Source organism: Aquila chrysaetos, chromosome 1 (genome assembly GCF_900496995.4).
Source record: "Aquila chrysaetos chrysaetos chromosome 1, bAquChr1.4, whole genome shotgun sequence".
Lineage (NCBI taxonomy): Eukaryota > Metazoa > Chordata > Aves > Accipitriformes > Accipitridae > Aquila > Aquila chrysaetos.
Window position 1 is genome coordinate 27,469,838 of NC_044004.1, and position 14,051 is coordinate 27,483,888.

Below are 14,051 nucleotides of genomic sequence, written 5' to 3' on the forward strand. Positions count from 1 at the left end.
GGAAGATGGAACAAACAAGGTACTAGTCTATACCACAGGCTGTCACAAAAATGCGTAAGATCCTGACCTTATTAACTGTACATATATGTGGATTCATCAACTTCAGTGGGATCATAGAGAGTTTATACCTACTCCATAATCATACACATTACAATAATGCTTCCGCTTGTGCCAGAAAAAAAATATGGAAATTGCATTGTAAACATACAGTAATAAATGAAGATACAATTGATCATATTTAAATAATCTTAATTTAAAACAATTCTTAGAATATGTTGTCTATTGACCTGATCAAAGAGATGTTGAAAAAATGTGCATCTTCCACTTAATATGTGGATTTCTTAAATAAAACTGTCCAAGGAAATGATGATAAACAACCTCTGATTGTCCAAGTAAAAAAAGTCACAGCATTACATGCTATAAATTAAGTATTGCATTCAGTGCTGAAATTATTCATAATATATATATATATCAGGTAATAAAGTGAATGTTCAGCTCAAAGACAGTGCTAATTTGATGGCTCACATCAAGTTCACTTTTTTTTCCTGATTCAACTGTCAAACTGGTAAGTATATCAATTAAAAAAAATTTCTGTTCCCTGTAATGTAGCAAATTTAATTAATTTATAGGATGCAATTTGTTAGGTATGTATCAAAAAGCCAACCTGTTTAAATATGGCAGTTGAGGTCCAATTTTTAGACAGAGAATCAGCCTTTTTTGTACTATACTCAACAACAAAATAACATGCTGAATTTTTCTTAGGGGTAAATTGAATGCCAGTATAATTTTAAAACTTTAATTGTCACAGTTTAAAGAAACCCTGCCTGAAATGATAAATGTCTGAATGAACAAAAGACTACACTTCAGAACAGCAGCATTTTTGTTTATTCCTTATTTCCTTGGAGCAATCACAAATAAATAAATAAATAAATGCAGGGTAGAGAAACCAGCCTCTACACTATAAGCATCAGTGGGCATCTCTACCTTGATGAGAGCAGTACAGTGTCAGCAGGTATATACTCTTTGCCTTTTATTATAACTATATCTCCAACATCTACCTGAAAGAAAACTGGGAATTGGTTAATGGTCTCAAACAAATATGTTATCCCTTTGTTTTAAGCACAGTAAATATTTACCTGCTGAATTTGCTAGAAAGACTGTTAGAAACTCACAGACTTGGAGAAGACTAGGTCTCAAAGGTCACTAGAATTCTTTGGAAATCTATTCTTCAATAGGCCCTGACCTTCTCTATGCAGTTCTTTACTTTTGCTAGTTGTTGTAAAATATTTTATTGGAAGACTGAAGTTGAGTTAAAGAAGAAATTAATTTCCCCTAAGATCACAGTTCTGTTGCATCACGCTATATACCTTATCCTTGCTTCTCCAATGGTATAAATCAATTTCATCTGAACCTTGCCTCCAAATTACTGTGGGTCAAGTTTTGTTTAAGCTTTCAGGTATGGAAACCAAGAAAATTAAGGGACTAGATGGACAGCATAACATTTAGTCCTTGAGAGTTACCTTTAACAGTCCCTTCTTAACTACCGTGTAACAGTCTTTAAAGTTCTAATGGTTTAAGCCAAAGAAGCTCAGCAAACACACAAAGTAACTAGTTTCCAGAAAGAAGTTTCTGCCTTGGCACACCAAATAATACTAAGGAACTGAATAATTTTGCAATATGTGAATATTCCCAAGTCATATTATTTTTCACTGAACTTAAAGCCCACCATTAACAGCAGTTTTGCCCGACTCATGCCATCAAAACTGACTTGACTTAAAAGTACATTTTAAGAGACAAGTATTAACAAACAAAAAATAAAATACAAACGATTATACATTTCCCATCCTACCAGTTAATTCTTATCAATGACGATTATTTGGAGAAATAAAGCAAGTATTAAATCTGTATTATGCTCTAGAAGTCATCAACATAAACACACACCTTTTCCCAGTGGACAATCTCCCACGCACCGTTTCGCAGTACTGAAAAAAAAAAAAAAAAAAAAAAAAAGAAAGAGAATTTTCCAGTTGTACAATCTAACAGCAATATACAGGTATGTGTTAGATTCCTTATGAAAAGCCATACAGACACAGCTTATTTATACATTTTAGAGCATGCCTTGTTTCTATAAATTCAGGTCAAGCATTTCAATTATACAGCACACATTCTGTATAACAGTTTTTTGTGCCATAGAATCTTATTACAAAGTCAATCACAACATTTTACAGGGTTTGAGAATCAGTTAAACCTGATATAGATTGTGTGATAATGTGGTGTTTTAAAATAAATTGGCAATTGGAATAAAAAGTTCCAAAGTCAAAAAGTTATGAAATTGGGGAGGAGGGGGGTGGGGCAGAAATCAATTCAAGAATTTTTTTCGTCAGCTCAAATATTGATGAGGTTCATACAGAAAAGATTCATAAAAAGTCACCAGCAGCTTCTTAGGTTTCAGCTGTTCTTACTGTTACTGGTATGTCAGAGAACTTCAACATCATTGCAGTCATCTGTGTAAATATATTGGAAATCCCTCAAACTGACCCATGCCATTTAGTGTAAGATTTAGTATAAATTTTCCCTGGCAGTAGCAATTAGTATTGCAAGCACACTCCACTACTCTAGTTTTAAGTATTGCTACTATGATACAAAACCCATGCCTTGTTTGCCAGTTAATTGCCAAGATTGCCAAGATTGTGTTTTCAGAGAATAATAAAGGTGACTTTTTTTTATTAGCACCAGTTAAAGAGCTATTGAAGATTGATGTACAAAAAGAAAATTAAATGAAAACATATTGCCATGTATCAATACTCAAGTAAGTCCAAGAGACTGTTCTCTTTCACTGTGTCTTCCAGCTTTCAAACTGTCAGGATGCTTATCTAAGTACCTGACCAGGACTCAATTCTTAGGGAAGCATGTGCTGATTTCAAAAAAGTGGATCAAAATCTGGGAATACATATGACCCTTACATCTAAGCTTTCCTGAGGTTCTGTCCAGACTGACCCCTCTTCTTGTATATCTCAATGATTTCTGCGAGTCATTATCTAACCTGTTTAATAAATCTTTAGGAAGAGATAAATTCTCTTAACCTTCCTTCCCCCAAATTTATTAGTGCCGATATGCTCAGGGCAATAGCAAATGGAGCAGTTTCCATTTCAGACAGTAAGCAAGATATTTTAATGACTCTCTCACCAATCAGTTGATCATTGCACAAAGTCTATTTTGACAAACCATTTCCCTTCACTGGGAAAACTACAGACCCAGAGTGAGGACTGGTTGTAATGCTGTCCTAAGGAACCCAAGACATTCAGTAATTGTGCCACCAACTACCTGCTTCCATCCCCTTGTGTCAGCAGTAGTTTGTGGGGCCATGGTATCAACAAGATGAGAGAACTGATGAGAATTAAAAATACACCTTGCATCAATCCAGATGACTAAGTTTCACAGATAGCTATTGTGGAATAACTGACAGTGGAGTTCTGCAGGTCTGAAATGTAAATAAGCTGCCAGAGGTGGCCAGGATCTTAAGTGCTGGCTGCAGAAGCACTTGCACTGCTGAAATACATCCTAGAGCTGTTTCACTTGCAGCCAACATAGCACTGCCACTGCGAAGGGAAGGTCCTGTTCTGCCCTCACCCCATGCAAAGGCGTGTGCCCTCACTGCTTAATGCATGCTGCCTCTGGTATTTATTGGACCCTTTGATGAGCCAGTTTAACCCACTAAATGGAAGGAAACTGTCAGCTTTCCTTTCTGGATTTGTTTCCTGCTGGTTTAGCTGGTTAAAATCAGCTCACAAATGGATGAGTCAGACTCATGAAAACATGCTGAAACACCTGAAATCTCAAGAGTACTCTAACCCTAGCTTGATCCAATAAGCTTTTAAGCACAATTAACATACACTGACATTCAATTCAATCAATTTCCTCATGGGAACAGAAAAAGAAGCGGTGTTGCTATACACATTATTATATAATGGTTAGAGAACTTGTGCCATAAAGTCTTCTGCAGCCTGACTTTCACACCTGTATCTCCCATTTTTCAGCTGTCTCTAACAACGAATTTTCAAAAGCATGCTCCATCTGCCCTACAGAAGACTACTTCACCACACTGCAGAAAAGCACATTTCATCATGTCAGAATGTCTGACTGTGTCCTGCTGTATATGTATGCAGCCTGAGGTAATAAAAGCCATCCCTAATGCAGCTTAATAAATCAAAATCCTCTGCAAGAGGGTTTTTTTATAGTAATGGAAATTTAGAAAGTTAATTACTTAAGGTTAACTGAGATACAGATGGTCTTTAGGGAACAGACAGATGAAGGGAAACCCATATACAGAATCTATACATGCGCATGTCATTTCATTAACAATTTTGTATGTTTAAAGGACAACCAAAGGTGGAGCTGGATATATAATGTACCAGGCACATCGCTACTTTTCAGGGTTACAGAACTGCTGAATACATGAAAACAGAGTAAGAGAGTACCATACTGATTAACTCTTTAATTATTGACAATAGACTATATTTCACAATACATTTAAGTATTGCTTTGACAGTACACTAGGATCAATGTTGTACTTATGTGAATCCTGCATTAGCTTAAGAAGCTTATTTCTCAGTGCTAGCAATATTTTATGTATCCTCATTACACTTTCAACTTCCAAGATGCTCTTTTGCATGCATGGAACATTCAGGAATTTTAGGAACAGTCACCAAAGAGCCTAATGAGAGGTAAGCAAGGAGAAGAGGCAGGAAAGACAGTAAAACAAGTCTTTTATTAATTTAAAACATTGTACAGTCCAGACAAAAAAAATTTAAAAGGCACTTCAACATTCACTGCCACCTAAAACTTGGTTCCAATCTCAAAAGCTATGAATGTTTGATGAAAGAATTTTGGATGTCTACATTAAGCTTTCCTTTGTTTTTTATGTATAAATAAGAGGTTATCTGTTTCTCCAGGCCTGTTCTCTGGGGATTTCTATTCCCAGTGCTTTCAGTCAATAGATTTGTCTCCCTGTCCTAATCTCTCCATACCTCCTATTGAGCTACATGCTCAGTGGTTTCATAAGCTATTTTCCCCCCACCCCCCATAAATTCTACCGTAAACTTTAAGATTTATGTACCATTTAGGTAGGCTTTAAAATTTATGTTTTTAAATTAGAGACATTTCCAGTGGTTAGCAGTGCTAAACAATTCTGATTTTCATTAGTCAATGACTACATCCCTCCCTAAAAACCTGAAGGTTATGTTTGTTGTCTATTTAAATAAGATTCCATGCAAGATTCTCCTCTTTGTGGTATTTTTCATATTTTGGCAATTAAATTCACATGACACTCATTCCTCCTCCTGTTTACAAAACCAAGATCAGCTTTTGACAGAGAGGCCTACCTCAGGTAACATGAAAAGTTAAAGAGCAGCAGCGCAGGAACTTAAACTTGGACTTCCTACCTGACGGGTGTGTTTAGGACGTATTAGCTAACATCTCCCTCACTTTCTGAGCTAAAATAATCATCTGATTTAATACTACTTCTTTTCTTTATCAGAATCTTTAAAAAAAAAAAAAACAACCCACATTCCAAAGTTTTGGTTTGGGTATACTGGCTAAATATCTCATTGTCTCTAATCAAACCATTAAATTGATTTCATATTTAAAAACAACACACACAGAACAAATGCAAAAAGCCCATCCATCTTTATCCACAGTTTTGAAGCAGCATAGAAAATTCCATTTTATGACTTTTCCTTCCAATTCTAGAGTTTTCCAAAACTGAATTATTCAAGATTTGCTGGTTGAATAAAATTATAATTTGTGTACTTAGAAATGCACAGACTTTTCATCATAATCTAGGCCCACTAAATATAGTGGTGATTATAGTCTTTTAACTGCTACAGCATCACCTGTGTTAAATGAGTAAATTTTAAAGTTTCTTAGGAACCTCAAACTTAATCTAGAACATATTCCATTTTGTGGGGCTAATGTGACTGCAAATTGTTATTTCAACTGTTTACATTCCAAATTTTGAAGTAATCTGCATAAGCAATTTCCCCACTCAATTACCTGTCAGCAGTTCAGATTACATTACTACCATTTGCAAAAAATTCAAATAACAACCTCCCCAAACCTCAATTAATAGGCTTTAAAAAATTTCCTACCTTGAGTTTGTTTCTTGTTCACCGCATTATCAGCTTTATGCCTTTTCTAAATTAAAAATACACAGTGGTTAAAGACTTCTGTTGACATGATAAAGCTTTCACACTTAAGATAAAAAACACATGTATTACACCCTCCCACTCATCAATTCAGTAAACCAATTTAAAAAACATTTTAAATAGGACTATGGATTACTTGCATAGTTATGATCATCAGGAAAGGCACACCAGTTCCAGGCTAATCATGTTGTACTAAAATGTCCTCTCATGTGGGCAATCGCTATCTGAACAAGTTCCTTATATAACAAAAGTGGTCTATTTGTGTACCATAACTTTGCCCTTTCCTGCAACTGGGAAATGATTCTACCAGAGCAAAGATCATGGAACCATTCTCCATACCAGTGTCTCATAAAGATCTGAAGTCAAGCAATGACTGTATAAACATATGACTTCACTTCCACATAAATGCCTCCACGCTTCAGCAACAGTAAAAGACAAAGGACAAACAGACAAACAAAAATCCACCCCCCTTCTCCACCCTCAACAGCCTATGATGTGTCTCAGTTTTAATATAGCTGTGAGAAACCTTTTCATAGAAATTTTTTGATGCAACTATTAAACACCAGCATTTTCAAGGTATAATCAAACTCAGCTACAAAAAGCTTAGGAGACTACCAGTTTAAACACAGTATTTAAGAGTAATGAACTTAGTTCTTCCCGAGCAGGAATATAATTTGGAAAATTAATTTAAATAGAATTAACTAGTTTAGGTAAGGTTTTTGAATAGAGCTGCAGAATTCATGCCTTTGAAATACAGTCAGAAGCAATCTTGTAAATTGGAAGAAAAATAAGTCAAGCTACTTAAGAGATGTATTTCTAATAAAATGCTGGTATGACTGAGCTAGCACCTTTTAAAAGGCCACCTTATGACTTTGCAAAGAGTAAGTTAAGGTGTGGTGTTTTTTTTTTTTTTTTACTAGATTTTCACACAGTATCAGCAGATTCTCCTTTCAAAAAGATGGCTGATTTGACAGATAAATAACCTTCGATCAATGGAAAGGTAAAATAACGTGACCAAAGCAGGTGTTTATCTGCCCACAAGGAGAGTCTCCCCCAGCTTGAAAGGTAACAATTTGATGTCAGTTGCTTTCTGAGCTATGCTGGGTGAAAATCATTGGAAACAGCTGAATCTAGCACTGCATGTCACAAATTTTGCAAGCACTTCTGAAGCATATATGGAAAACGCGTGCTGTTAATGAATAATGTCTTCTGCTTCTTGGGATTTCACTCCAGAAAAGGAAGCATTTGGTTCTTGAGCTGAAAGTATTATTTTCATAAGTGTATTTATTGATACTGATATATGAGGTTCCCAACCATAAGCCAATTAATCTTGCTTTAATATTAGATGAAGACAACCATTCCTGGAGACCTTAGATATCTCACTGTGTAAAGAAACGAAGATATAATGAAAACTAAAGGTTAAAGGAAAACACACTGAATATTTTACTATGCTTCAAGTGGTCAGCTTTCACAGGAAAAAAAGTACAGCTGTCAGAGTCAGCCAAATATTCCTGCATGATATAACCAGAGGCAACATTAAATTTCATACCTGTTTGACTACAAAAACAAAGCAAATTGTTTCATTTGGACTACAGTCTGTAAAACTCAGCTGTGCAAGTGAGAAATTCATGAAGTTACCATCAGCTGTGTATATATATACACATACACACACACACATATATATATATATATACACAAAGCCTTTAAATTAGCAGCTAAATTCTCACAGTCAGCTCCTTCATCTGTCTCACTCAGTTTCAACCAAGTACAGCAGAAATTAACTACATGTTGAGGCAATGTAAACTTAACAGAAAGAATAATAGTATTTAATTTGCGTCTAGGTACCTCTGTAGTATTTGGTAATGAGAACTTTATTGTTTTAGCTGATACATGCAAAAAACCCTTAACCTCCCCCCCCAAAACTGTACACTTTAAGTTGTAAAGAGCAAATGGCAGAAACAAATGACATAAAAGAAAAACGAGTGGATGAGGTAATTTTAAAAAGGACACTTTGTACAGTAGCAGCAGCCTCAGTTTTATATTTGCCTAGACACTAACAGATGGTGTAAGTCTGTAAGCATTAACAGCAGAATGGTTAAAAATATCTGAAAGAACATGAATTGCTTTTGTTGATGTAAAGAGAAAGCAACAAAAGACACTTAAGGAGAAGCTAACTATTGGGCAGAAAATACTAGAAATGCAAAACAGAACAAAAACATTTAATGGAAACATCATTGTCTCTTGCAGGACCACCGAACTCTGTGGCCCAGGAGCTTCATACAACCCAGGGGGACAACATAACGTGCCTACCATCCATTCACAGAGGTAACTGAGGAGAAGATTGACTTGACTGTGTCAGCAGGAAAGGCAGCATGTGCCCAGCCACCCTCCATTTCAGAACTTTGCAGTTCACCACTCTTCCTCGTGATCAAGTTTCTGCACATAAATTGCAATTCTGCTTAAACACAATAAATCTGATGCTCCCAGGAAGCCTAGTATTTGTGTGCAGGGAAAGACTATACTACCTGCAACCCTTTCCAAAAATCAAGAGAACAGCCCACAATATAAAAAAACCAATGGGAACACTACTCCTCCAGTGGACAAGGCACTCTGTCATATTATGATGTATCTAAGCTCTTGTCCTCCACATAACGCATTTGCAGAACTGAAACAGAACTTAGAAATTCTTAGCATCTACAAGAAGAAATTCTTAGCATCTACAGTGATTTGGTAAATCATCAAGACTAATTCCTTAGGTACAGAAGTCATCAACTAATGACTCAACTACGTTGTGCAAATTAGAGAGACCTGTTCTACCATACACCTTCAGTGAAGAGCTGGGAGGAAGGTACACAGGAAATCCCAACATCTTTTCTATGAAGTGAAACAGAGCCTGAAATTCCTTTCCCTACCCACAAAATACAAGAAGTCAGGATGGACACTTCCAAGTCATAGAAATATCCCAGCTCTTTTAAAGTTTTAATTCAGTGCAAGAAGAAAGCAAAACAACCACTACCACAAACACTGACTGGAGAGAGCCAAGGAAAACTTGGCATAGGTGGGGGCACCTGCCTAACAAGGACGAGCATTCCAAGTCTGTCCCTGGCCATCAGGCATCAGCAGATCACACTTAGCACCAAGACGTGAAAGACTAACAGTAAATTGCACTGGGCTGGAGCAATGGGAAAAACTGAAAAAGGCCTATTCCCCTTGCTGTCTACAAAACCATGCAAAGCCACAACAGTGAAACCAAGGATTTTATGCATGTGACTTTAGAAATAAAGAGATGCATCAGATGCACGGACCTGGATTTGACAACTGGGGAAAATCCATTTTTAAAACTTAAAAAATGGCACATTATTGACCTATACTCATTCTTCTAAAATAAATTAAACCAAATAGATTGCTATTCTAAACATACTAGAAGTGTCACATTATAACTCCAGTAGCAAGTTAAAAGACACTTTTTAGAAAAGTCCAGGAATTTAGTCGTGAAACAAAAATCCATCCAGTTTCAAGTATGGAGGACAAGTGAAGATGCTTGAGACTATGCAGCCTCCTAGATCCTCAACTCTGAGCTCCTGAGGGCTTATCTATTTTTTTTAAAGGCACCTCAAATAAAGATGTAAAAATAAAAAGAATCCTGGGAAGATTTTTTTTTTTAATCCTACCTTCCGCATGGACTGGACTAAAGCCAGAAGTTCTCACAATTTTTCTATAAAATGTTAGTCTAGTATCTCATTCACAGATTGAACTTAAATCCAGCTCACAAGTATAATTAGTGGGAGTAAAGGACTCTGCTCCTGCAGGAAGAAAAAAAAGATATTTTTCTAACCAAGTAAGTATTTAAAGGTTATTTGGTTTTAAAATAGATTCCACCTGAAATGAATTTAGTAGCTTCCAATCTTCTTTTAGCAGAGCCCTTGTTTGAGAAAATTGGCAATATTCTGGACTTGACTGCGTTGTGTGGAGTCTTTGGTTCCAGTTCACACTTTAAAAATATGCTTGTCCTTCATTAATGAGAAGTGTTTGACTAGAAACAATCTACATAATAAACACCACAGTCACTGTTTTACCATGTTATTATCACTTGTATATATAGTAAACACACTTTCAAATCATAACACCGTATTCTAAAGAAGTAAGTAGCTTTAGAAGCTTTCAGAAGTATCCACAAGGCAAGAATGGTTCAACATAGAATTATTAAACAAAATTTTTGTAATATAATCTACGAAAAATTTGAAAGCTATTTACAAAATATTGCTATTAAATACTTACAATATCCTCTATTATCTCCTTCACTGCAGCTACAGCTAAAATAAATAAGAGAGGGACCAATGTTGTGTAACGGCCTGTTGGTGATACGTCTGGTATTTGCTATTAAAAGAGAAAGAGAAAAAAATTTGTTTCCATTGCTGGTTGAAAGATATTTTTAATACATGAAGCAGTACTTTCTGTGCAAATACAGACAAGGCAACTGGATTCACTTTTTAGACATAGTGCTGATAATTTCCCAGAAAGTGTTATTGTCTTCAATACAAAAGAAGCTGATACAATAAAATGACATTTTCATTTTAAATCGCATGGCAGTCAGTGGAGTTACTTTCAGAGATTTTAGTGTCTGGAGAATATTCACCTTCCTTTCCTGTGTTTCAAATTAAATTAAAATACATATTTATAAAATACAATTAATTTTCTCAGTTTAGATTTTTGTTAGCGTGGACACAAGTCCAAAGTATTTTTACTTCCTTACAGTTTTAATCTCTAAGAGATATTTTGTATCATACTAGTTATTAATTGACAAATTTCAAATAGCTGCTTTCTGCCAGACTATTGTAAGAAACCCATTTTTGCTAAGCAGGTATGGGCATAGATGATGCAAGCGTATGTGTATGTAAAGTAAATGCTGAGAAAATGCAGCTGCTTATGTGATATACATGGATGACTACCCACAATTATCTTTATATTGACTAGAGTTGTTAACGGCAACATTGATAGGCGAGAGGATTGCTGCCTTAATAGACTTTTAATAGGCAATGCAGCCCATATGACTACAATGAGATCTTTGCAAGAAAAGAGTACACTAATAAGTGATGCATCAATGTGGTTAGCAGACATCCTCAATTCATCATAAAACATTTTGAAAAACAGCCAATGCTACTTAAGAATTACATACATTTCTTTTTGCTATCACCACGTGCATCTGAAAGAAAACAGGATGTTATATGTACATATGCTATGTTTCTTGGAGTAAGACCAATACACATCTATTTTCCAGGTTACTCTAGACCACATTTTTCAAGCAACTACATGGAAACCAGGCAGAAAGCTACTGTTGGGCAAGTGCCTATGTGTTGGCTACAAGGGAAAGGGATCTATGACTTCACCAGCTACTCTTACCCTTTCATTCCTCCCTACATGTATGCTCAAACTCCCCGATTCCAATTACACATTATTTTCCAGGCAAAATATGAAAGCAAAAGGGGCACTGGCCTGTACCCTGGTTCCATTACCCCATATTTCTTACTCCTGCCGCTGTGGTCTCACTGACAGCGTGACAGAAGATGGTGGACTTGTAAGCCCTAACATTCCACTTCCTAACATTCCACTTCCTCTAACCCAAACACCCACCTGCCAGGCTCTCACCCAGTTATGCCAAGCCTCAAACAGCTTCTGAAACCTCACATTCTGTGTCACTAGCTTGACGCACACAGTGGCACCCCAAGAAGTGCTGCTGGACCACTGGACTAGTCCAAGATGCCAGATGGGGTCAAAAGGCTGTTTATTTAGAAACCAGAGGTTTGCAGGCATTCGACCTAATGAAACTCTGAACTTCAGATTTTTTTATCCCTACAAAACAGTGTAAGCTACCTGTGCAGATATATCCTAAGAAACTGCTCCAAGCACTTATAGTGAAAGCAAAGAAATCTAAATAAGTAGAGACGAATCAACTTTCACTTGCTGAAACATCTGAAGTGAGGGAGGAAAAAGTAGACATGGTAGTATACGTGCCATTATTTTAGTAATTTTTGTTTGGTATGTCAATTCCTAACACAATGATCTCTACAACAGACAAATCAACACATTCTAAAACATGCACTAGAGTGGTTTTATCATATATGGTTAAGAATACAGAACTAGCCAACAGTAATTATCACTGCACCTGCCCACAGTTCAATTTTCATTCATCATCAGCTACTGCATTCATAGAATAGTATACAAAAACTATCAACTACTGCAAAATTAAAATATTCTGATATATCTGCAAAACATTATGTACTTCTTCAAAAAAGTCTCAGTAAGCTGGGCCAGGGATAGCCCTTTACAAACATACTGAATGAAGCTACAGTGGTGGTATCAAAAAGACTGTGTGTTTTCTTCCTAACCAGCACAGCTAACTAGCTGGGATATGTGAGATAGCTGCTATAGTACTGGACTCCCCTGCTGTTTTTCCTTCATCTAGGCTCAGCTTCAATCCTCATCAGCTACACTCCAAGAATAAATAATCACTTATTCTCAGCTGCAATTCCTACCCCTCAAAACAGACTACAGGATTGAAGTTCATAAGGTTCAGGTTTTTAGGCAGTACCCTCCATTATGAGAAATGCTAACCACAAGTAACATTTTTCTGTGTATGCCAGATATTTTTAAACAGGATTTTCCTGCCACAGCAGTCTTTTTCACCTGACAGTATTTCAGCTATACTTAACCTGTTTTACAGAAAAACCTTTGTGTGTATCGTGTTATCTCCAAGGCGTAAAAAACCCCACAAACCCAAACATTTAAAGGTACGTTTACCCAATTCAGCTATTCTGAGAGGCTAACAAGCTCAGAAAGAACGGTACACCAACCTCAGTATCTCTGAAAAACACTGCCTACGGTATAAATGCTTTCTCAACAAGTTTCAAACATTAGCATCTTATTGTTGATCTTACCTGAAGCAACGCAATAAAAAGAAAAAATGCATTAGCAGCTCTTCTGAACTGGGAATAAAGGAACCTTGGCAGGAATGTGATTATGTTGTACTTTGCAGTGCTGAGAGAAAGAGACAAAAACACGTGCTATTATTACAGTACAAAAAACTCTTCAAATATATTCCTTCCCTCCCAGTTACACAAGTTTTCAAATAGAACCTTTGTGATTTCTGTGCTAGCAAACAGATTTGTTTTGGCTAAAAGAGAAACTGGAAGACTTCTACGGAGACAGTTGGGCAGGCATCCATGAACCGGCTAACCCAGGGAAGCGCCCGCCACCCACAGAAGCTGTCACCAGCTTCCATGTTGAGGCAAGAAGTTCCCTTGTCACCTCCGCCTGCTCTGTCGGAACCAGCCAAGCCCCACTGCCACGCAGTTACAGGCGATGAGGAGAGGAAAAAAAATAAAGAGAAGGTAGCAGGCAAGCAGTTACACCACCACCATTGAGGGAGCAGGTGAGGCAGGCCCCAGGCCCGCAGCTCTTGGGCCCAGAGGAGTACCCTGCCCTGCAAGCCATGGCGTACGCTGGGCAGGTAACACTGCACAGCGGCTCCAGTTCAGACAAAATTCCTGGGGAAGGAGGTGTAATAAGCATAACGAGGAGGGTGCTAAATCAGGACTGAGGAGCTGCGGAGCTTCTGCACTGGCTTTGCGTTTGCACGATACACCAACAACAGGATCAACTTAATTTAAATGGTGCATTTAAGAAATGATGAAAATTATAAAATTCTATTAAAAAATAAAAAAGCTATACCCTTCACTGAATGGAAAGGTCACTTTTTTTTTTTTTTTTTTTTTTTTAAGTGATAAATGTTGGATATTAAGTGTAGTTTTGCTAGGCTGGAAGAACAGAATACAGTTTATCCTCATGTAA

The 14,051-nt window shown here is 36.8% G+C and overlaps 1 protein-coding gene across 7 annotated transcripts in view; it reads right to left on the reverse strand.

The window, feature by feature from the left end:
• Positions 1-14,051, reverse strand: part of ATP8A1 (ATPase phospholipid transporting 8A1) — a 128,450-nt gene that overhangs the window by 101,017 nt on the left and 13,382 nt on the right. For 5 of the 7 annotated variants that reach the window (XM_030011099.2, XM_030011089.2, XM_030011061.2 and 2 more), the window contains exons 3-7: positions 13,139-13,238; positions 10,482-10,580; positions 6,147-6,192; positions 1,942-1,982; positions 985-1,058 (exon numbers count right to left, since the gene is read on the reverse strand). In XM_030011099.2, coding sequence (XP_029866959.1) covers positions 985-1,058; positions 1,942-1,982; positions 6,147-6,192; positions 10,482-10,580; positions 13,139-13,238 — 360 coding nt within the window. Of the gene's footprint in view, positions 1-984; positions 1,059-1,941; positions 1,983-6,146; positions 6,193-10,481; positions 10,581-13,138; positions 13,239-14,051 lie in introns of those variants that run through there. The other 2 variants (XM_030011071.2, XM_030011117.1) reach the window with 2 other exon arrangements.